General features: G+C 39.6%; 1 protein-coding gene across 6 annotated transcripts in view; it reads left to right on the top strand.

Annotated features, from left to right (window-relative positions):
* Positions 1–24,840, top strand: part of PLD1 (phospholipase D1) — a 204,104-nt gene that overhangs the window by 133,623 nt on the left and 45,641 nt on the right. For all 6 annotated transcript variants that reach the window (XR_010125788.1, XM_054481498.2, XM_054481499.2 and 3 more), the window contains 5 exons: positions 25–153; positions 884–1,002; positions 3,085–3,198; positions 15,524–15,634; positions 18,408–18,496. Coding sequence is in view for 5 of the 6 variants with exons in the window: in XM_054481498.2 (XP_054337473.1) it covers positions 25–153; positions 884–1,002; positions 3,085–3,198; positions 15,524–15,634; positions 18,408–18,496 (562 nt within the window). In the remaining variant the exon portion in view is untranslated. The remainder of the gene's footprint in view (positions 1–24; positions 154–883; positions 1,003–3,084; positions 3,199–15,523; positions 15,635–18,407; positions 18,497–24,840) is intronic.

Genomic DNA, 24,840 nt, shown 5'->3' with positions numbered 1-24,840 from the left:
GAGGGGGTCTTGCTGCATTCACAGATACCGGGTCCATCCGCAGTTTACAGACAGGTGTGGGAGAGCTGCATGGGGAAACCAGATTCTGGCATGGAAAGGACTACTGCAATTTCGTCTTCAAAGACTGGGTTCAACTTGATAAACCTTTTGCTGGTGAGTATTATGATGGTGGGGTGCTGGTTATATTTTGTCTTTTACCTTTGAGCATCTCAACAAGTATACATGTGCATGATCTAAATGCCTTTTGTTTTGCCTCCGTTTATTTTTGAAATTTTTTTAAAACTTTGGAGACTAGATTTAGTGATTAGCATGTGCTTAAGGACTTTTTACAGTTATAACAAGAAAAGAACATGAAATAGAGCTGAACTGTCTGAAAACTCCAGATTTTTATAGGCATGTTTTTGGGGCAATAATCAGTAATTTTTCAGGAAATGGTAGGCTCCCTTTTGATCATCTTCTATTCTGCTTATTTCCTGCATTTCCAGCATTAGAATGGCATATTTTCACATTATCACTGGGTTTATATGTTTGAGAGGAGATAGAGATGGCATTGCCTGCCATTGTTTCAACAGGATAAAAAATAAAAAATATAATATCAAATACACAGCCTTAGGTAATTTGTACCAACTCACATCTTGCCATGTCTAGTGATTACCTAATCCTAAGTGAAACAGAAACATATATGGGGAGGTGCCTGGGAGACTGTGTCCCTGAATGTGAAATCTGTTTCCCTTAATTATAAAAATGTTGTTCTATGCAAGCCAAGAAATATATACCTAGTGGGCACTAACCCACGTTTCCTTTTAGTTTCATGTTGGAGTCAGAGAGCCTTTGCCCCAGCACTGAAGTTAATGACTGATCCTTGCCTGGTGCACCTGGGCAGATTTCATTGACAGGTACTCCATGCCCCGGATGCCCTGGCATGACATTGCCTCTGCAGTCCACGGGAAGGCGGCTCGTGATGTGGCACGTCACTTCATCCAGCGCTGGAATTTCACGAAAGTACTTGGATATTGCTATCATGATTTATCCACATGAAGAGAGGCAGGCCTAACTAGAGAAGAGGTTCAGAGGAGGCTGGTGGCAAGAAGAGATTGTTGTGGCCACAACTGTGTCACCGCTCTGCAGTTGGCTGCATTGATGTCAGGGTGCCTGGGCATCTGGGCAAAAAAAGGGAAACATTCCCAAATGTCCACACCATAGACAATTCAGAGTGCCTAGGGACAGGTGCTGCTGTGTGGGTCCTGATTTTAACCTTGTTAACATCTTGGACACAGTGTTGACTAAGCATTTAGTAGCCTGGGCTCGGCAGTCATTTGCAGGGCTGTTATAGGGGGATAGGAGCCTGGTTTAGATGAGAGGGCTTGAGCTTTAAAGTCCCATCCAGTCCTGGAATTGCACTGGGTTTATATTGGTACAGGATTCTGAGAGCTGGTTCTGAGCAAACCAAGCAGTATTAAGAAGGTGGGGCCATTTTCCTTTTATCCAGATTGTGTCCTCCTTACTTGTAAGAACTTGACCTAAGAACTTGACCTAACATTCAAACCTAACATTCATAAGTTAAGTACGTATCATTCAGGCCGGGCGCGGTGGCTCACGACTATAATCCCGGCACTTTGGGAGGCGTAGGCGGGTGGATCACCTGAGGTCAGGAATTCGAGACCAGCCTGACCAACATGGTGAAAACCTGTCTCTACTAAAATACAAAAATTAGCTGGGCATGGTGGTGGGCGCCTGTAATCTCAACTGCTCTGGAGGCTGAGGCAGGAAAAATCACTTGAATCCAGGAGGCGGAGGTTGCAATGAGCCGAGAGGACTCCATTCACTCCAGCCTGGGCAACAGAGCGAGACTCCATCTCAAAAAAAAAAAAAAGTACATATTCAGGTGTTATTAAAGTTTCACTTTATTTACTTGAAGTGATAATGAGGCATAATTCCCCTTGGTCATTTGGAAAAAGAATTTAGTTTTATCAACCACTTAGAGTCTCACTTTGTTTTTCATTCACATAAGGATTATAAAAATTTAGTGGACATTCTAATTGAAATTTTTTAACAAAAATTTAGGAGAGATGGATGAATAAACAAATGGGGTGTTACTTTTAACCTGCTATACTGGCAAAGATAAAAATCTCTGCTAATACCTGTAGTTAGGTTTGGGGTGGTTTTTGTGGTATGCTCATACATGTTACCCCAGGGAGGATAAATTGGTACAACACCAGTAAGTCTTTTTTAAAGTATGCAATCTTTGATCCAGAAAAACTATTTCTAGGTATTCAAACTAAAGCCATAATCCAGTAAGGTAATTTATTTTGATATGGCTTCTAATAATTCAAATAAAATTAGAAGTGACAGAAATCCTTACTAATAGGAATTTATTAAACAAGTGATTCTTTTATACCATTTTACTATGAAGGTATTAAAAATAATGAGATCCCACTATATTGCTGCGGCAAGATATCTAGAACATAATCAGTAAAAAATTAGTTTATAAAACAATGGTCTCATTTTTGTAATTATCAACTTGTATAACTACAGATATTTAACCTGTCTTTGCAAATATAAAACAATATTTCCCCTACAAAAGGTAAAAACAGGACTATGAGAAATAGAAAACGAATACAAATAATCTGTAGCCCTTCACTTAGAAATGTCCACCATTAACATTTTTTTTTTCAAATTAACCTGAATTTCTTTTTTTTTTTTTTTTTTTTTCTTTTTGAGATGGAGATTCACTCTTGTCACCCAGGCTGTAGTCAGTGATGAAATCTCGACTCACTGCAACCTCTGCCTCCCAGGTTCAAGTGATTCTCCTGCCTCAGCCTCCCGAGTAGCTAGGATTACAGGTGCCCGCCACCTTGCCTGGCTAATTTTTATATTTTTAGTAGAGATGGGGGTTTCACCATGTTGGCCAGGCTGATCTCGAACTCCTGACCTCAAGTGATCCCCACTTCCTGGCCTCCCAAAGTGCTGGGATTACAGGCGTGAGCCACTGCGCCCGGGCATGAATTTCTTTTATAATCACAAAGTAGGGAAAATGAATCTTTTTTCTCATTTGAATATGTTATCCCTTTTTCTTTATTTTAGATTATGAAATCAAAATATCGGTCTCTTTCTTATCCTTTTCTGCTTCCAAAGTCTCAAACAACAGCCCATGAGTTGAGATATCAAGTGCCTGGGTCTGTCCATGCTAACGTACAGGTAAGTTGTGGCTTTTCTTTTTGACAAAATGCTACTGAGTAAAATGACTGTTATTGGACCAAGGGCCTGTTACATTGGCTTCAGATTTTTCAATGACTGCTTTTCTAAAGCAAAACTAAATGGATCTTTTAATACTTAGTATTATATTTCCTATGTTAAATGGATTCAATTCAGTCTCTTTTTAAAACTCTTATAAATATAATAAATGCATGTCCTTAGAAAAGGCCACAGCCAAGAAAAGGCTATTCCTGTAATTCCTTCTGAAGTGACCCTAGCAACATGATACCCAGTAAACCTGGACCTGATACTGCGTAAGCGCCAGGAATGTGGCTGAAACTTAGCAGCTAGGAAGCTAGTTGTAGTTCAGTCTAATTTTAGTTCCTGATTAACCAAATGTCTTCTAGAGGCCCTTTTAATGGAATAAGGAATTTGCTTAATAGAGTCACAACAGTTTACCACATCCAGTTTAACCATCTCAAACTACAAATAAGAAAATTCAGACCTAGTGGGGCTCTGAGGCCTATCTAGGGCCAGCCAGCTAGTTATCAACAGAGGTGGAGCTTGAAATCCTAGTCTGGTCCAGTGTTCCCCAATCTGCTTCCTTTACCAACTACAGCTCAAATATCTTGAGATCACGTGGGGACAGAAGTAGGATGGGCCACCTTTGGCATTGCCTTTTGTTTGAAGTCATCAATATGGGCATCAGAAGAATTGTTTAAGTAAAGTCCAGCAGCCTGTTACTGCTACGTATCATCAGTAGGGACCATCAGTAGGGACTTATATAATGCAGACATGGATCCTAGAGAACGTGATTATATAAATGAAGTTCCTAAATCAGTTATTTTGCATCGTGTGCAATTGGAGGTATGTGTATATAAGAAATAAGACATTTCAGACTGTAGATCAAATAATAGAACATTATTTTTAAAGAGGCGGGGCACGGTGGCTCCTGCCTATAATCCTAGCACTTTGGCAGGCCGAGGCGGGTGGATCACCTGAGGTCAGGAGTTCGAGACCAGCCTGCCCAACCCTGTCTCTACTAAAAATAAGAAATTAGCTGGGGGTGGTAGCATGCGCTTGTAATCCCAGCTACTCGGGAGGCTGAGGTAGGAGAATCGCTTAAACCCAGGAGGCAGAGTTTGTAGTGAGCCAAGACTGTGCCACTGCACTCCAGCCTGGGTGACAGAGTAAGACTCCATCTCAAAAAAAAAAAAGAGAAACTGCTTGAGAGAAATATCGGCAGCAAATATTAGTCGTCCCAGGCTAAAAAGAAAACTAATTTAAACTCAGAGGCATAGAGAGAGCTATGATTTATATGTAAGTTGATGAATATTTTATGAACCTGTTTAATTTTATTCTACGTAGAGGAGAAAAAATTACCCATGCTAGAATATAAAATAAGAAACTTGTTATCAGGAAAATAAGAATTTAAGATTTGAACTTGCATTATTATTGACATGGTGGTCAATTTATCAAAGTTAGCTGATGTTCATAAGTATCTGTTGAAAATGGATTGCTGGGAATTAAGTATTTTTGTAATCAATAAAGGAAGTTTTAGCATAGCTTTGCATATGCATATATTTTCCACTTCACTGTTGGTAAAGCCCTGACTCACATAGTCTCATCCTGCTGCCTGGTGAGGTCAATAGAGACTCTGTAAAATGCTTCTCTTCGTTCACTTTTTCCGCATCACCGATGTTGTGTGAGAAATGACACTAGACTGGGTGTGGTGGCCCACGCTTGGAATCCCAGCACTTCGGGAGGCCAAGGCAGGAGGATTGCTTGAGCCTAGGAGTCCAAGACCAGCCTGGGTAACATAGTGAGACCCCATCTCTACAAAAAGTTTTTAAAAAATTAGCCAGGCATGGTGGCACATGCTTGCGGTCCCAGCCACTTAGGAGGCTGAAGCAGGAGGATTGCTTGAGCCCAGGAGGTGGAGACTGCAGTGAGCCATGATTGCACCCCTGCACTCCAGCCTGGGCAACAGAGTGAGACTGACTCAAAAAAAATAAATAAAAATAAATAAAAATAAAAACTAAAAGAAAAGAAATGAGACTAGGTCTGATAAGCTCATATGTTAATCCCTCATATGTTCAGGTGGCCTGGACTCAGGAATCTACAAAGCCAAGGATATTTAACAAGACTTACTGATTCATTCATTTATTCAGCCAACATATGTTTACTAAGTGTTGTCCGTTTGCATGGTGAAGTCATCAAAGCACACTTGGGTGTCGAGAGGGCGGACAGCAAAGGAGTTCTTTGCCTCTGGAAACTTAGTTAGCTGGGGAGAGATAGCTGAGATGAATGATTCAGTTACAGTGCAAGGTACGGTCTCTGAGTAAATGCTGGTGTGACAGTAAGGACCAGCATGCTATAAGAGTTTGGAAATCCAGAGGGACAGAACTGGGTGTCCACTCTAAGGAATAATTCTGCTTGCTCAGAAGACAAGAGGACTGACTGCAGTAACCCATTCGCTCTTAGAGAGGCACTGATGAAGTTAGACAGCATAAGGCCGGGGCGAGGGCAGGGTGGGGGCTGCGCCTGGAGTGCTGGCCTAGTGAATTTGGACCTGGTCCTAGAAGTGCTAGTGAACTTTGGATGTTTTTTTTTGATTGGGCAAGAAGCGTGATACATGAATGTTCAATGAAGATTAATGGAGGAGAGAGTTTTCCAAACTGATTTACCTGTGAGATGCTAATAACTATTCCACAAAGATTTCCATGGACAGATAAGGTTTTGCAGAATTCTTTAATACAGGACTCCTTAGCACCTTTTTTATGCACAGTGTATTATAAAACCACCAAGAGGGAATATGATGTGCACATTTCCCAAGCTTATTTGACAGAGAATCTCTTGTTTCATGCATTCTTATCTGTTTCCATCTTTCCAAACAAATACCTTGAGACTAAAAGTTTATACACATGAAGAACTTATTAGACTAGAGAGATAATGACAGCAAGGGAACAAGTGAAGAGGCTATAACAGTAATTCTGACATATAATTAAGTCCTAAACTAGAAATGAAGAGAAGGGACAAATAGGAGGTATTTTTGAGGAAAGAGACAAAGGGACATCATGACTAGGAACTAACTGAAAATTTGGGACAGAGGAAAAAGTTAAAGATAGTTTAGGGTCACAAAGTCTCCAAAGAACCATAGGAACTGTGTCATGACTGATGGGCCAGGGCACTAACTGAGATCGCCAAAGGACTCAGGTAGCTTCTGCAGTACATCTAGTTCTTGGTAATATAAATTTTGCAGCATGATAATGGGTATATAAAATGGGTATATAAAAGTGTCGCTAGGCAATGCTGCTGGAAATATCCAGCTAAATATAATAAAATGCATTTTAACACTAACAAATCATAAAAGCACACAAGGTGGTGTGGTATGAAGATTGTATAGCAGCATGTGGCCTCAGCATGCCATTCCTCCTCCGTGAGCCCAATTTTGTCATCTGAAAGCCTTATGTTTGGTATGAATCTGATCTGAGTCCCTTCAGACATTTAAAGGGAAAATTTTCATTCATCATCTTTCATACATGAGGTATCATTCAAAGTACAGGTGTTAATGACTTTCTATTTAATCCTCCTGCTATAGTTATGATCCCTCACAAAATAAAACTCAAATGGCCACCACAGATACGCTTCTTAATTTTTAAAGTAGTTAGAATGGCATTTATCACTAAATAGAAATAGAAGCCATTGCTCAGAATTTGTACCTTGATCATTAAACTTGTTTCTATGGATCTTTGAGAGAAAAGGAAAATAAGTAAATTAAAACATCATAGATACATTTAGCCACATGGCAGTGATAAATAGGACAAAAACTAAAAGGAAGGATAAGAGTTAAGAAAATAGGACATCACTGATGAACTCTTAAATTCCAAGATTATAAGATTATAATTTATTTTATTCCTCTGGTCCTGAAAATCTGCTATTTCTATAATTAACTCTTTGCCGTCTCAGTGCCAAAAGTAAAATCTCCTACAGACTGGCTGGAGTTAAGGCTGTAAGTAGAGAATGAATTGCTCACTTCAGGGACTCATGTTCCTTGCAGCTTCAGGCCCTTGCTTAGCTTTAGGACCCTCAGCTGCCCAGGCTTTTTCTAGACCTGTTCCCAGCTTTATATTTGTAAATTTGTATTGATTTTATTAAAGAGGGCTCAGGGTATTTGGACTGTCATGATCTCAAGTCTTCTATCATTTCTATGTGTTTGGAACATTTCATGTCCTCTCGTCCAGCTCTTTTGAAATACCAATACACTGTTGTTAACTATAGTCAACCTGCTCTGCTATTGAATACTAGAACTTATTCCTTCTAACTATGTTTGTACCCATTAACCATCCTCTCTTTACCTCCACCCTATTCCCTGTACCCGCCTACACAGACCCTTCCCAGCCTCTAGTTTCTATCATTCTACTATCTACTTGCAAAGCTTCCACATATGAGTGAGAACAAAATTTTAACATAGTTGATTGTTCATAACGCAACTTAGAAGCCACAAGCTTATTTAATTGTGAAGAAAAATATAAGGTAGCAATTAAGGGATAGATTCTAGAGCCAGACTGTGTTAACATCTCAGCTCTGTGACATATGAGCTGTGTAACCTTGGGAAAATTACTTCACTCTGCAGTATGTTTCATTCATTTAAAAAAACATAAATGACAGTGTCTGTCTCACAGGATTGTGGTGATGGTTAAATTAATACATGCAAAGCATTTAGAAGAGTATACCAGTTTGAGTTCCATCAAAAACAGCCTTCAAGCTTTCCCTAGTGTTTCAAAAGTTTGCAACAGGCTGGGGGCGGTGGCTCAGGCCTGTAATCCCAGCACTTAGGGAGGCCAAGGCGGGTGGATTACTTGAGGTCAGGAGTTCAAGACCAGCCTGGCCAATATGGCGAAACCCCGTCTCTACTAAAAATACAAAAATTAGCTGGGCATTATGGCGCATGCCTGTAATCACAGCTACTTGAGAGGCTGAGGCAGGAGAATCGCTTGAACCCAGGAGGCAGAGGTTGCAGTGAGCCGAGATTACACCACTGTACTCCAGCCTAGGCAACAGAGCAAAACTCGTCTAAAAAACAAAAACAAAAAAAGTTTGCAACAAAGAAGTTAACATTTCTCTGGGTAGGTCACCAGGCTAGTTCTAGATAGAAATTTTTATGCCATAAATCTATTGGAATGGGGAGAAAGAGTGTTTGACATAATAAAGTAAATAATAGATAAAATTCAAGTTATTCTTTCATCTGGAGAAGGGCACCTAGTTATTAATTTTTTTAATACAGAAACATTGGTCACACACCACTGGCAATTCCAGAGGGGAGACACAGCCAGCCAGGGAGAGGGGAGCTACGGCAGGCAGTGTGGATGCCTGCCCACCAGCATGAATTGCTGCTCCTGAAAAAGTCATCTAGACCTGACAGCTGACTTCAGCAGCTTCCACTATACTTTTAAAAGAATCTTGGGTGTTTCCCCTCAGTGCTGGGCCTTCTCGGAAGCCTGCCAAGAGCACTCAGAGAAGACATGGCAGGAAAAGGCATGGGTAGCAGGAGGAAGTGGGAGAGATGGTCCTGAAACTGCTTCTACACAGAGAAGGTGAAGGAACTAGAATAAACTCAGTTCCAGAATGGTCTTAATGGCATTTAAGATATATTATAAAGACAGAGGATATTTGACATGTCTGTTAAGCTGAGAGAAAATGCTGAATGCCATGTCAGTATCAACATGGGGTCAATACATGGGAACAATCCTTTTTAAAGCTCATAGTAGAAACCATTCCTTGGACAATCATGCTGAGAATTCCTGCCTATATGGAAATAACTCTACTGGAATAATGTCTTCAGTCCTACTTATGGGAAAAGAAGGAAAGAAGGGAGGGAGGGAGGAACAAAGAAAGGAAGGAAGAAAGAATGAGAAAGAAAGGAGGAAAGGGAAAAAGGAGAGAGGGAGAGAGGAAGAAAAAAAAAGAAAATTTTCAAGAAAGTATAAATAGCATCCAAATTATACCACTGAAAAAAAATTGTTTTCACACTTGGAATAAATGTCCAAAGGATATTCCAAAGGATCTTTTAGATCTGAAAGGACAGCAAAATGTCTTGTATCGCAGAATGGTGTGAGAGAATAAAGTAGATAGGTGAAAAATAAAGTGAGCAGGTGGGGGTAAAAGGAATCCACCTTGTCCATTTCCATGGAAGTTATTTACCATGGGAGTTGTTTTCCATGTATGGGCCAGGCCTTCATGGACTAACACGTTTGTGAGTGTTACTGCAGGTCTTGGCTAGAAGAGCTGATATGAACAGGGCATTTGCTGTGTGCTTGGCACTGTGCTAACCCTTTGTGGATTATCTCATATACATTCAACAGTCTGTAAGCTAAACTCCTGTGCAACCTGTTTCTACAGATGAGGAAACTAAGACTTTGAGAGGTTAAAATAACGGTAACTAGTGGGGGTCTGGTGCGGTGGCTCATGCCTGTAATCCCAGCACTTTGGGAGGCCAAGGTGGGCAGACCACCCGACATCAGGAGTTCAAAACCAGCCTGGCCAATGTATTGAAACCCCGTCTCCACTAAAAATACAAAAATTAACTCGGCATGGTAGCATGGGCCTGTAGTCCCAGCTGCTCAGGAGGCTGAGGCAGGAGAATTGCTTGAACCCAGGAGGCAGAGGTTACAGTGAGCGGAGATCACGCCATTGTACTCCATCCTGGGCGTCAGAGACTCCATCTCAAAAACACAAACAGTAAGTGGTGGGGATGACTCGCTTCTAAGCAGTTTGGCTTCAGTGCCTGAGGTTAATTAGCTATGGATACTGTTTCCAGTAAGACCAGGATGGTTGTAACCACTGGGGCTCTAGCAGAGCAAAGCTTCATGTCCTGTTTGCCTTTGGGTATCACCTTCTGTTGCCACAGCCCCAAATCCATCCCCAACTCTCCTTTTGCTTCTTTCTGGCTCCCAAGAGCACCCAACTAATACTGTGTTTCCTAGGACTTCTTTCACCTTAAGTCCTATTCTTCAATAATTTTTATCTTTTCTTTCTGTCCTTCAGCCTCAAGATTGACTTTTCTCTTTTGTTCAGGAAAGGAATCATCCTATGTGAATAACTACACATTGTGATATGAATGGCTGACACTCAACTGGAAAAGTGGCTATGAAAAGAAAGAGCTTGATAAGATGAGACAGGTTCTTGAACTAGGTCAGTTTCTTGATGCTCCTTGCCTGCTGTTCTCAGTACAGTCTGGAAGAAAAAGGCCCAACAATCAGAGGCTTACCTTCTCTCCCCAGTACATACCACTTGTGAGCTTCTACATAGTTGGCCTCTGCTTGTGGAACATATAAAAAGTGCTTTTGTCCTAAACAGCCTTTGTTCCATGATTGACTTGGAATCTCAGGGAAATAAAAAGGAATTCATATATGTGCTGAATTTATAGGGAATAAAAGCATTATGATGAGAGAAAGGAAGGGAATTTGGGACAAATACTAAGAAAGATCCAAAAGTTTTCCTTCAGAAAGAAATTTCTGTTATTTAATCCATGCATTTGACTTGGGCCCATAGGATGGAAGGTGATTAGGGATTGTGGTTAAAGAGAAGGCTATATTTTAGGTTAAAAAATAAGACATAGCACAGAGGAAAATGACTAGTCCAAGTTACAGCTTTGAGGCTAAACCATAAAATCAGAAATATGCCATTTTTTATATATTTTAAAATATGTATTCAAACTCGCGGTTTGAAAAGTATGGGTTAGATTTGATTCCCAGCACATTTGGGACGGTAAGATAAGCTATACTTTTGCATGTGAGGGAACAGTTTGAGGGTTATCTCAGTTACATTGGTTTAAAACAGAAATGCAAGACAAGTCGGTGAAGTCAGTGAAGAAAATGAAGAGAGTAAATATTAAAACAAAAGGAAATCTCAGTGGCAGTGGAAAAAGGTGAAAAAATAAACCAAAGGAAATCAATCAAAATGGGTGATAATGGTTTGGCTCTGTGTTTCCACACAAATCTCACCTTGAATTGTAATAATCCCCCACGTGTCATGGGAGGGACCCAGTAGGAGGTAACTGAATCACGGGAGTAGGTCTTTCCCGTGCTGTTCTTGTGATAGTGAATAAGTCTCACGAGATCTGATGGTTTTATAAAGGGCAGTTCCCCTGCACATGCCCTCTTGCCTGCTGCCATGTAAGATGTCCCTTTTCTCTTCCTTCATGTTCTGCCATGATTGTGAGGCCTCCCCAGCCATGTGGAACTGTGAGTCCATTAAAACTCTTTCCTTTATAAATTATCCAGTCTCTGGTAGGTCTTTATTAGCAGCATGAGAACAGGCTAATACAATGGGTTTGACTTATTTGACTGTTGATAAAACTTCCTAGGCCATCAAGCATTTAAAGCAGTTAAGTTGATTTTTATATAACCTCAGGGTTCCCTGCCTGTAGTTCAATGGTCTAGGCAGAGCAAGAAGGAAATTTGTATTTTCCATTTTTCTTGTGGTGATAGGGAGATTTTAACTAATTAGAATAGTAGTAAATGAATAACAATCCCAAGTGATTTTCTTCATGTGTTGCTCAAAAGATATGTTTCAAGTTTAGCCACAAATGATGACATTTTTTAATTAATGAGTTTTTATTGTGAGTAAAGGATACGGGCTTGGACTCAAGCAATGGGATAGATGATGCTGAAGCCCCTCAGGAAGTAGGAAACCCCTCATACTTGATGGTTTTACAGGTATCAGGGAGCCCCCTCCAGTTTTTCTTATTATGCTCCCCCACAGGCTGATACATAAAATGGTCTTTTTTTTTTTTTTCTTTTGAGACGCAGTTTCACTATTGGTGCCCAGGCTGAAGTGCAATGGTATGATCTTAGCTCACTGCAACCTCCGCCTCCTGGGTTCAAGCGATTCGCCATCCTCAGCCTCCTGAGTAGCTGGGATTACAGGCATGCACCATCAAGCCCGGCTAATTTTTGTATTTTTAGTAGAGACGGGGTTTCGCCATGTTGGCCAGGCTGGTCTCGAACTCCTGACCTCAGTTGATCTGCCCACCTCAGCCTCCCAAAGTGCTGGGATTACAGGTGTGAGCCACTGCCCCTGGCCGTAAAATGGTCTTCTTTTGGCTTGAAGCTTTAATGTTTTAAATACTTAAATGCCTACAGATAGAGAAACATTTACCATTATCCTTCACAGAAAAAATGGCAAATATGTGACCTTCAGGCGTCCCCTTCCATGAAAGCCATTGAGGATCAATCTCAGAATTCTTTCCCAGTGCACCTGCTTTCAAGAATCGCCTCTTAACCCAGCTGTCCAGGAAGCCACTCTGAATCTATTAGACTTCATGTGCAAGCTGACATCGATGTAATTCTCCTCATGTGTATCTTATGTGAATGAGTTTATTGAATCTTATGTGAATGAGTTTATTGAGTCAGAGCAAATTTTGAGAGTGAGAAAGGAAAGTATAAGGTTTTTGGATTTGAGGGAAAAACTCAGATGTTACCAGCAAGGATGGGTTATAAACTTTGCCTATAACTTTTTACAGAGGTAGACATACTATATATAGAATATCTAGTACTAAGTGCCACATACCGTTATTATCGCTTTGTGTTTGTTATGCCATTTTTTTCTTCACAGCAGCTTTAGGGGACGGGGAGAGGTCTCAGTTGTACAGTGGAAGAAACTGAACCTCCATGACATTTAAATGATATGTAAATGCTGTTTCACCTTGGACAAGTCATTTAAACATCATGGAGATTCCGGCCAGGCGTGGTGGCTCACGCCTGTAATCCCAGCACTTTGGGAGGCTGAGACGGGTGGATCACTTGAGGTCAGGAGTTCAAGACCAGCCTGGCCAACATGGCGAAACCCCGTCTCTACTAAAAATACAAAAATTAGCCGGGCATGGTGGCACACACCTGTAATCCCAGCTACTTGGGAGGCTGAGGCAGGAGAATCGCTTGATCCCAGGAGACAGAGGTTTCAGTGAGCTGAGATCACGCCACTGCACTCCAGCCTGGGCAACAGAACAAGACTCCATCTCAAAAAAAAAAAAAAAAAAAAAAAATCCTGGAGGTTCCCTTCTTTCCAGTGTAATCTGCAATTGTATACATTGCCTCCAGAGTTGTATAGAATTACATCAGAATAGCATGAGAATCCTCTTAAAGTAGCCTGCATTTTCAGTGCTATGTTCCTTAGTAACAAAATTAAACATTAATTTGAGTGGACTAAGAATTAAAACTTCTATTTCTTCAAACTTTGTTTTTTCTACCTGATGAATAATAATGCAGCTCCTTGGAGATGATGTAAAATCATGCTATTTTTCCAGTATGGATAATATTTATCTAAATTTTCCATATGAGTTCTCTTCTATGATATTTAATATATTCATGTTGACAATTAAATTTTGAAATTTTGTTGCACATATTCATCTGATAAATTTTTTAATGTTTTGATTGGTGATATTTTGTAATAAATACCTCATACTGGATAAAGAAATAACACTACTGAGGATGGCACAGTCAGCGATTTTTAGTAAGTGTGAGTTTTGGATTTAATGGCCTTATAGTTGCAATTTTAAAGTTATTGATTTGAACAAGAATTTTTCCAGGCCTTTTGTATACAGCAGACATAGAACTGATTATGTATTGGATTGCTTTGTATATTCCTAATGAGTATGGGACCATTCTTTTTATTTTCAATATCAGTTGACCTTATAAGGGACAGTTTTAATATTCATTTCAAACCGGAAATAGCAAGTATATTTTTATAGTAATTCTTCTGTGTGTCATGCTATTGTTTAAGCACCTACTATATGCCAACATCATACTGCAATGTTAGTTAGAATGTTGGAAAAAAGTGATGACCAATGGTTGCTAAGTGTTGAGAACACCTTCTTTCCATGTTCTCTCATCCTTTCTCCTGTGCACAGCCACAGTCTGCTCTGCAGCATCCCTAACATGACCTGCCACAGCTCAAACACATCCTCTAATGCTCATTAATATAACACTCATAACCACTTAATAGGTACCAGGCCTCCTGCTACACATTTCATGGTAATTCACTTAATCCTCTCTATGACCCTATAAAGTAGAACTCCATTTTATAGAACAAAAATCTGAGGCATGAAGAGGTTAAGAAACACGATTAACAGCCAGTAAGTAGTTGAGCCAGACTTCGAACCTAGACAGTCCTGCTCTGCATCAGCGTATATAACCTATATTCGGATGTCTGAGCGAGAAGAAGCTCAGCCTGGACAGGTGAGTGTCTGCATAGAGCGAGGCAGTGTGAGCAATGAGAAAGCAGCAAATCTGAGAAATCCTCCAAAGAATAAACTGAAGTAGATCTGAGAATGAATATAGACGCTAAGGAGAAGAGGCATGCCAGAGACTAATAGAATGATGGTATGCCCCTGGCCAGTGGGGTATTTGAGATGGGAAATCGTTTAGAGAAAAAAGTCAGGAGCTCTACTTTGATCGGTTTAATCTGAGGTGATGGGATCAACCCCAAATTGACTGGCATGACACACAGATGTGATGAAATGGCAAAACAGTGTGGCATAGTAGAAAAACTTCGGATATGGAATGACAAAAAGCAAGTTCAGGCTGTGATGCTGATGCTAGTACCTCTGTGACACCATGCAAGTTTCTTTGCTTCTCTGAGCCCCAGTTCTCTTTCCTGTGATTAATTTCCTTTATTATGCCATTAGAAAGTTTAGACTAAAGTGTCGTGCCATGGAACAGACAGCTATTAAAGGTAGAATGAAGATCACATGCCAAACGAACTACCTTTTAGAATGTATTGATCTGAACAATATCTATTTAGGGGAAAAGGAATAATCACGTTGTTAAGTCAGAGCTAGGATGGCCATACCATATGGTCCAAACCAGTACTCTTTTAAGAGTAAAGATGGGTGCTCTGAATAAATGCACCAGAACAACAGGGATTCTGGTATAATTGAGGGACTGTCATAGGAAAGGAATACAAATGGTTACCATACCTCACAGCCACCAGAAGAGGTACTTCTGAAATAGTCTTTGTAGAAACCACAATTTGTGGTTTCCAGTTTTGAATGAAAATAATCCTGGATGAAAGAGGGTATATTCAGGATGTGATTTCCAGCTGAGAACCTTCCTTATGGACTACATCCAAGGACCAGTTGCCCCCTTTCTTTCCTCTTCCTTAGCAGCATTCCCCACCCCACTACTCTCTTTTGGTTCACACATGACACTCAAGCCACTGTAATCATTCAGTCGTCTGGAAGAAAAAGGAGTGACTTCATTGTATTAATATATCTAATGTCCTCTCCATTGCTAATACTTGTTCATTTCTGATTGCTGCCTTGTAGTTGCTCCGCTCTGCTGCTGATTGGTCTGCTGGTATAAAGTACCATGAAGAGTCCATCCATGCCGCTTACGTCTATGTGATAGAGAACAGCAGGCACTATATCTATATCGAAGTAAGTCCTGCTCATGTAAATTCATGTGAGAAACTGCCTTCTCTTAAATATCATGCAGAGATTTCAGGGTCCCCAAACTTAGGACCTGTCGTATTAATAAGTACATTTAGAGACATGAAAAGTGCTGGAGAAGCTCTGGTTCATATCACCTGAATTTTGACCTCCCAAGCATACCTGGAATTGGCTCTGCATTGTCATTAACTCAAGACTGTATTGGGAGTCTCGCAAATCTTTGCTATTAAAATGCATCATCAACTCATTGTAATAGTATTAGACAGAAATACCCCAACATGGATAGGTAAGTTTTTATTTCGCTTGGGTTGGAGGGTTTAAGTGTGAAGCAAGTTCTGTTTCAGGAGATCACACATAGGGGTGAGTTGCTAAAATAGAGACCACTGGATGCCACTGGTTTGGGCATGGCGGAGTAGGGAGAGTGCAGGGAAAAGAATGTGGGAAAGGAAGATGTGAGAACACTAAGAGCAGGTACCATCTTCTTCAATCCTGTGTGAACTACTATTGATTATGAAGCTTTTTTTTCATCCCAGAATTTTTAGGGTATATGAGAAAATCTGGGGACACTGAGTTTAGTTTGGGAACTTAAATTACTCTTCAAAGTGAGTATAAAAATAGTTCAGAGAACTTGAAAAACCCTGAGAAAATAAAAAGTCACGATAATGAAAAAATAAATCATAGCATAATTTCCTTCTTTATTCGAGTCTTTTCTTTCCCATTGAATTTTTTAAGGGTAGATAGGGGAATGGGTTAACTGAGGAAAACCATTCTAGCCCTGTTTTTCTTCCCCTTGGGTCCTGGCCCTCTCCCGCTCTGCACAGCAACGATTCATTAGAGACAAGCAGGGAAGAATTGGAGCTTTATTTATTTCATGAGCCTGGCTAGAGAAACCTAAGTTAAATATAATATATTAGCTGGCTAAATGCAGTGTGGTATCCTGAATGGCATCATGGAATAGATATAGGACATTAGTGGAAAATGAGCGAACTCTGCATAAAGTCTGGAGCTTAGTAATGCTGTTAGTATTATTAATTTCAACAATTATACCATGGAGATGGAAAGATGTGAAGGCTGGCTCATCTATTGCCCAGAATCATTTTGCTTCACCTTTTTTTAGTAGCATTAACATCAGCTTTTCTGGCCGGGCACGGTGGCTCACGCCTATAATCCCAGCACTTTGGGGGGCCGAGGCGGGTGGATCACCTGAGGTCAGCAGCTCGAGACCAGCCTGGCCAACATGGTGAAACCCTGTCTCTACTAAAAATACAAAAAAATTAGCCGGGCATGGTGGCGGGCACCTGTAATCCCAACTACTTGGGAGGCTGAGGCAGGAGAATCACTTGAACCCGGGAGGCGAAGGTTGCAGTGAGCTGAGATCGTGCCATTGCACTCAAGCCTGGGCGACAAAAGTGAGACTCCATCTCAAAAAAAAATAAAAAATTAAAATAAATAAATAAATAAATAATCAGCTTTTCTTTTTAATGTGACGATAGTATTAAATGATGTCAGTAATGCCATGTAGGTATACACAGTTGGGACATAGACCAGGTTGACACTCCTCTGGTCAAGAAAAGCAGTCAGCATTCACCCGACTCTTCCAAAAAAGGAGAAGTAAAGGACATGACGTGTAGCCAGTCTGTGTTTACAGCTGCTGAGGAATGCTAAGCTTCTTTATAATATGAATTCAGAAAAAGAAACATGGTTTGGTTGCCACTGAGATTTTGATTGTCTGATGCCCTAAGGGGAATCACATTCTCAAAAGACTTTCTGCACTGTGTCTTCCTGTAAGTTTGCCTCATGGAGGCATTTTACAGATTTATGCACTTAAGTATAAAAGCTTATATAGTCATAAAAATGATAATGCCACAAAGGGATAATAATTACGAGTTGTTACATATATATCTCTTTACCTTGAGATGATTAGCAAATACTACTTTGTGATAATTGTCCTTATAAATTACAGATGTGTTATTAACAATCTATTCTATTTGAACACATAAGATTAGTAATATTCGCACCAAATTTTTAACATTCCTTTATGCAGCAACAAAATCTTTTGCACTGTTACGATAATGTCGTAACTTGTTTTCTAGTAACAGTTTTAAAGACTATTTTGTAGATACATAAATAGCAGACGTACTTAGAGGAGAAAAACATTTCTTTTTTTATTTTATTAACTGGCTTATATATATGCAACATACAAAAGAGAGTTGAGGCTACTTAAAATAGAAGTTCAGAGATAATAAGAGACCCAGACAAACAAGACAAGGTGAAAGCAGATACCAGGAAATAATGGAGAAAGGGTGGAGAAAGCTAGACCAGGCTTTTCCATCTACCCTGTTAAAAAAGCAAGCTTAGCATGAGATAGAATGTTTGCCAATATAGAATTTTTAATCATAAGCATTTATACAACGTGTGAATCTGAAAAAAACTAATTTCTCTATTGATTAAATTTGCAATGTTCCTAAGTATTCTGAGAATGTAATTTAGAAAATCACCTATAAGGAATTCTCATGGTGAAATAATATAGTGTAACTTACCACTTGATTAAGTGTTACAGATTATATGACCTGGAATCAGATGAGACCCTGAGTGAGATGAAGCGGCTTTTATTCTGTGTCATTGACTTTCTTGATGTGATTTCAGTGATCAGAACACATCTGCTGTGTGAAACATTTTTAAAAATATATTACAGTATTGTCCTTACTTATATTGCTAAGAAAATAAAGACTAACATGATTGTCTTGTTTATTTCTCATAGAACCAGTTTTTCATAAGCTGTGCTGATGACAAAGTTGTGTTCAACAAGATAGGCGATGCCATTGCCCAGAGGATTCTGAAAGCTCACAGGTAACAGCCTTTGGCTGGGAGTTCTTGCTGCAGATGTTCTTGTATTTATTACTAAAAATGACTTTGCAAAGCCCATTTTTAAAGTACTGTCATTTCCTAGCAGACTTAAATTTGGTTCAGCCAGCAACAGGTTATTGATGCCTTTAGTCTGAGTCAGCTGCTAAAAATTTTTGAGTCCCCTTTCTAGGGAATTTGAATTCTTCCAGGGCACAAAAATTTCTTCCTGGCCAGTCTGTTTCCCACACATGAGGTTTGTGATTTGTTTTATTTAATAGCAGACTATGAGCTGTGTTCGCTTAAAAAAGCAAAACAGACATAATATTTTGCTGTGGGTTATATTTAAATTCTTGTTACTGTATGTCATATTTATTCAGCTCATGGGATTATTTCTTTAATAATTGGTTTGCTGAGATAGAATTTACATACTGTATAATCCAGCCACTTAAACTATACAATTCGGTGATTTTTAGTGTATTCACAGAGTTGCACAACCACCACCTAATCAATTTTAGAACATTTTCATCAACCCAGAAAGAAACCCCATTACCCATTCCTTCTTTTTTTAGCCCCTGGCTACTACTGATTTTTCTTTTTCTATAGATTTGCCTAGTCTCCATTTTCGTATAAATGGAGTCACACAATATGTGATCTTTTATGACTGATTTGTCTTAGCATAATGTTCTTGAAGCTCATCTATATTATAGCATGTATCAGTATTTCATTTCTTTTTATTGCCAGATAATATTCCATGACGTGGGTATACCACATTGTATTTATCCATTCATTAGTTGATGGACATTTGGGTTGTTTCTACTTTTTGCCTATTATGAATAATGCTGCTATAAACATCCTTTACTAGTTTTTGTGCAGATATATATTTTCATTTCTCTAGGGGTAGAATTGTCAGGTTATAGCTAACTCTATGTTTAACATTTTGAGGAACTGCCAGACTATCTTCCAAAGCGGCTCTGCCATTTTATATTCCCACAGTGTATGAGAGGTCCAGTTTCTCTGTATTTGCCAATACTTATTATTATCTCTCTCTTTGATTATAGTCATTCTAGTAGGTGTGAAATACCATTTTAGAAATGGTATTTCATTGTGATTTTCATTTGAATTTCTCTAACGACTAATGATACTGAGCATCTTTGTGTGTGCTTATTGGCCATTTGTGTATTATCTGTGGAGAAATGTCTACTGAAATCCCTTGCCCATTTGTTCACTGGGGTATTTGATTTTTTATTTTTGAGTTGTAAGAATTCTTTATACATTCTAGATACAAGTCTCATATCAGATATATGATTCCCAATTTCTCCCATTTCATGGCTTGTCTTTTTACTTTCTTGCTGGTGTCATTTGAAACAGAATTTTTTTTTATTTTGATAAAAGCTAACTTATCTATTTTTTTCCTTGTATCCCTTGTCCTTTTGGTGTCTAAGGAATATAGATAGTGATATCTAAGAAATCACTGCCTGATCTAGGATCATGAAGATTTATGCCTGTTTTCTCCTGGGAATTTTATAGTGTTAGCTCCTACATTTAGATATTTGACTTGTTTTGTTACTTTTTATATATGGGGTGAGTTAGGGGTCCAACTTTTTATTCTTTTGTTGATGGATATAGAGTTGCCCTAGCACCATTTGTTAAAGAGACTATTCTTTCCACATTGAATTGTCTTGGCACCAGGGACAATTTCTTCTTATGGCTGATTTCAGCTCCATTTAAAAGTAGCAGAACAAACACATAAGCAAAACCATTATATTTCATTACTTCAAGTCATTGAATGCATGCAGTGAAGAATAAGTGCATATACATTTGGGAATTAAAACATTTTTTACTTCCAGTGTCATGTGGTACTTTGATATCTTTTTTCACATAATATTTGGGGACTTTTATATTTAAGGACATATTATAACGGTAACTATCAGCATTTTATGTGATTCACAGTTTATAACTACATTATCACACTGAATCTTCACAACTACGCTTGAGAGTAGGTCATGTATTTGTTGTTGTTATTGTTGTTATTGCTGTTGTTGCTGTTCCCATTTTTAGGATTAAAAACTGAGATTCAAGAGGTTGTGTGACTTGTCTAGGCCACTAACCGCAATAGGCAAAAAACAGCTTTGAGCCTAAATCTTTGGACTTTCAACCCAATGCTTCCCCTCACACCACATGACTCTAGTGCATTGATGGTTAGGATTAAAAACCCGTTCAGGGCTTCCCCAAGCTGAAGCAAACGTGTTGGGCCTATAGTTCCCTTCCCCTATTGACCAGCCATTGGATGCAGGCTGACCCTAGGGAGTGGAGATGACCTTGAGTGAGGCAGGTCCCTTTCACCTATGGAGGACTCCATACTTTTCATACCTGGAGGACTTGACTGTGAGTATTCCGTGGCCTACATGCTCAGTAGCTGATGGGATGGATGTCTTGATCCCATGGTGAGGGGATCTAGGCAGCACACTACAGCATCCATCATATCCTGCAGGGTGTACAGTGGATCTCACCTGTGACTACACATCAAAATCACCACTGACTTCTGCAAGATTACAAAGAGCTTGACTCACCTCCAGGCTTACTGGATCATAATTTCCTGGATTGGGGCCTGGCCCCCGTATTTTATACTGTTCCAAAGGTGTGTTTTTAAGTGTTTGGAAGCCTGAAAGAATGTTTTTCTTTACTGTAGTGATTTGTCTTTAAAAATCTGGACTTCTAAAATAATAAAATTAGGCTGGGCGTGGTGGCTCACGCCTGTAATCCCAGCACTTTGGGAGGCCGAGGTGGGTGGATCACCTGAGGTCAGGAGTTTGAGACCAGTCTGACCAACATGGTGAGACTCTGTCTCTACTAATAATACAAAAATTAGCTGGGCTTGGTGGTGCATGACTGTAGTCCCAGCTATTCAGGTGGCTGCGGTAGGAGAATTGCTTGAACCCAGGAGGCGGAGATTGCAGTGAGCCGAGATCATGCCATTGCACTCCATCCTGGGTGACAGACCAAGACTCTGCCTCAAAATAAATAAATAAATAAATAAATAAAATAAAATTATAATATTTTAGGGCTAGAAGAAACTTCAAGATATTTTCTGATGGAACATTTCCTAGTGATCTTATGAGCCGCTCCTGAAAGGAAAAGGGATCTGTGACTTTAAAAAGTATGGTAAAGTAGCACCTGTTGCAGATTGTATCTTACACTTGGAGTTTGCCAGAGCACATTAAAGACTGGCAATTTCAAGTTTGCTTTGTGGAAAATGGGAAATTAGTTCATCAAATTTCAAATACACCATGTGTCATTTAGCTCTGCTCTCTCGATAGTCTCATTTTTTTGACAGGCACATTTTCAAAATGGTACATATGTCCCGCATTTAGACTTTCAGTGGATACACACACACATTCTCAAAACATATTTTATGTTCCCCTCCCCGCCCCGACATCTCTGCATTCTTGTTAATCTCCCTATGTTAATTGCAACTGTAAAATATATTTTCACTTAATTTCAAATCTGTGAGCTTGTGTTAGGCACGGTAAAGGCAGAATTAAAAAGCTTATCTTGGGCAGGTGTGGTGGCTCACACCTGTAATCCCAGCACTTTAGGAGGCAGAGGCGGGAGGATTTCTAAAGGCTAGAAATTTGAGGCCACCTGTCTTTACAAAAAAATAAAAAATTATTCAGATGTGTTGGTGTGCCTGTAGTTCTAGCTACTTGGAGGCTGAGGCAGGAGGATTCTTTAAGCCTGAGAGTATGAGGCTGCAGTGAACTATAATCTCACCACTACACTCCAGCTTAGGAGATAGAATAAGGCCTCATCTCTAAAAAAAATAAATAAATAAAAAATGAAAGAAACAACGTATTTTGCAGGTTGCCACCATGGGGTGACCCCTTTTCACTAATTAGGCACCATGATGTGCCATCCCAAGCTTACCCCTCTCTCTCCATAGACTTCTCTGTTCTCTACTTTTCTGAGACTCAGAACTTCCCTGCCAAAGTCACATTCTTAGCAACAAGTATAATTTTGGCTATTTGAAAAAGAATAGAATACAGCCCAAAGCAGATGGAAGGAAATGACAGTCCGCAGTCAGCCAGGCCTCACCAAAGAATACAGGCCCTCTGCCAGGTCCCTCCTACCCTGGAGAAATCTGAGTCTTCAAATTGCCAACTCCCTGGACTGGTCTAAGTCTTTATTTTTCTGCCAGTGCTGGAATCCAGCCTCACAACAATTCCCCCAAGCAATTTCTTGGTTCCTCTCACTTCCTCTGGTTCCTTCTCGACAGCCATAATTCTTTACAGGAATAAGTTTTGCAAAGCCTTCATGTTCTGACATGACCTAGAGCCTCAGACTCATGTTTACCCCGTGCTGACCTAAGAACAGCTGGGGGAATCAGAATAAAAAAAAACAAAAAACAAATCTTCACTCTAATAAGCAAAACTGTCTCAGAGTTGAGGCCAGCTGCCCAACCCACTTGAAACCTTTCTTTGACAACTCAGATGTGATTGGCGATCAGAGAGATAAAAAATCATAATCCACAGTCTAAAATTTACTGTTTTATGCCATGTTTGACTAAGCCAAAAGATAGGACCAACTGATCCAGGTAGACACCTTTTTAAACACTGGGCCATGAATGAATGGTTTCTGAGGAGATTCTCAGATCTTTGCACGTGGAACCTTGACATGCATAATTTTTCTGCTTTGGTAGAAAGTCAGGAAATGAGAAAGTGCATTTTATAGTGTTAGCAACAAAAAGTTGAGGCATACAATGAAAAGAGGCAGTTGACTTAATACTTCTGTGTTTTAATATTAAACTGCATTGAAAAATATGCTATTAAACTACATAAAAAATACAATTTTGAACATTGTTCAAACTTACCATGCTGCTTTTTCTTTTTCAGACAGAGTCTTGCTCTGTCACCAAGGCTGGAGTGCAGTGGTGTGATCTTGGCTCACTGCAACCTCCACGTCCCGGGTTCAAGCAATTCTCCTGCCTCAGCCTCCTGAGTAGCTGGGATTATAGGCACCCACCACCACACTCAGCTAATTTTTTTGTATTTTTGATGGAGATGGGGTTTCACCATGTCAGCCAGGCTAGCTTTGAACTCCTAACCTCAAGTGATCCGCCCACCTCGGCCTCCCAAAGTGCCCCTCATGCTTCTTATAACTGTAGAAGTACTACTGCTTGCCTGTAAGTGGGTGGTATGGGAAATACCACACTGGGAAATCTGGAATTATTGGGGGACCAGATGTCTGGAGACCTGGATTCTCTCCAGCTCTGCTATCCACAGGTATGTGACCCTCTGAGTACGTCAGTTTGTCCTTCTGACACGCTGTTTCTTCACCAACCACGAATAATAATATCTGTTCTACCTAGCTTATATGAATATACGTGAAAGTAGTTTGTAAGCTGTAAAGAAATTATTCCATGTTCATGGAAGAAATTATTATAGCATTTCCATGATATTCATCATCTGGAAATATGTTGTTCACTGTAAATTCAAGCAAGGATAAAGAGGCATGATATTCAAATCAGCTGTTTCAAAATTAGTATTTATGCTAGAAAAAGAAATGTTTTAATTAAAAAGATGCTTAAATGTTCTATATTTTAAATTATTGGACGGCTACTTCTGGATAAGAAAAATTTGTTTTGGTTTCTCACCACTGGCTCTTGTTCATCGTGTGACAGGTTTAGGTACATGATTACAACACTCTGTCTAGAGGTTTTCTGCCAGAAACCTATAGCTGACTCTTCCTGGGAATTGATTTTTGATTTCCCTGTTATTGATCTGATAACACTCTCCCCAAAATGTAAAGTAAAACAAAATGTATTCTGAAGCATAATATGTGTTTAGTTTAGTATTGTTTTAATTTTAGATGGTATTTACATTGTTGTTATTTGAAGATATGCAAGCTTTCTAATTGAAATCACCGATTGATATAATTGAATAAAAATGTTACCAAATAGTTTTTGAGTCTTTCCACATAATCGGTGCTATACCTGTGTTACCTCATTCAGTCTTTGTATCAGCTTTATGGGATTGGTTGTGTAATTACTCCCATTCTACAGATGAGGCAGCTGAGGCCTAGTGAGTTTAGATAACTTAGCCAAGTCATACAGCTATGGTTGGATAGGAGTAGGACTCAAACCATGTCTATAGGACCTCAACTTGTGCTTTTTACCAGTAAGCTACAGAGCTTCCCCCATTTCAAGGGATGTAGAAATTTTCGAATAGTAAGCCTCCCAGAAATCTATGAAAAATACTTTATTTTTAAATTTAAAAAATTGAATGAGCTGGGCACTGTGGCTTATGCCTTTGATTCTAGCACTTTGGGAGGCCGAGGCAGGAAGATCACTT

The sequence above is a fragment of the Pongo pygmaeus genome, chromosome 2 (genome assembly GCF_028885625.2).
Source record: "Pongo pygmaeus isolate AG05252 chromosome 2, NHGRI_mPonPyg2-v2.0_pri, whole genome shotgun sequence".
In the NCBI taxonomy this organism is placed as follows: domain Eukaryota; kingdom Metazoa; phylum Chordata; class Mammalia; order Primates; family Hominidae; genus Pongo; species Pongo pygmaeus.
This window is presented reverse-complemented; position numbering and strand designations above follow the sequence as displayed.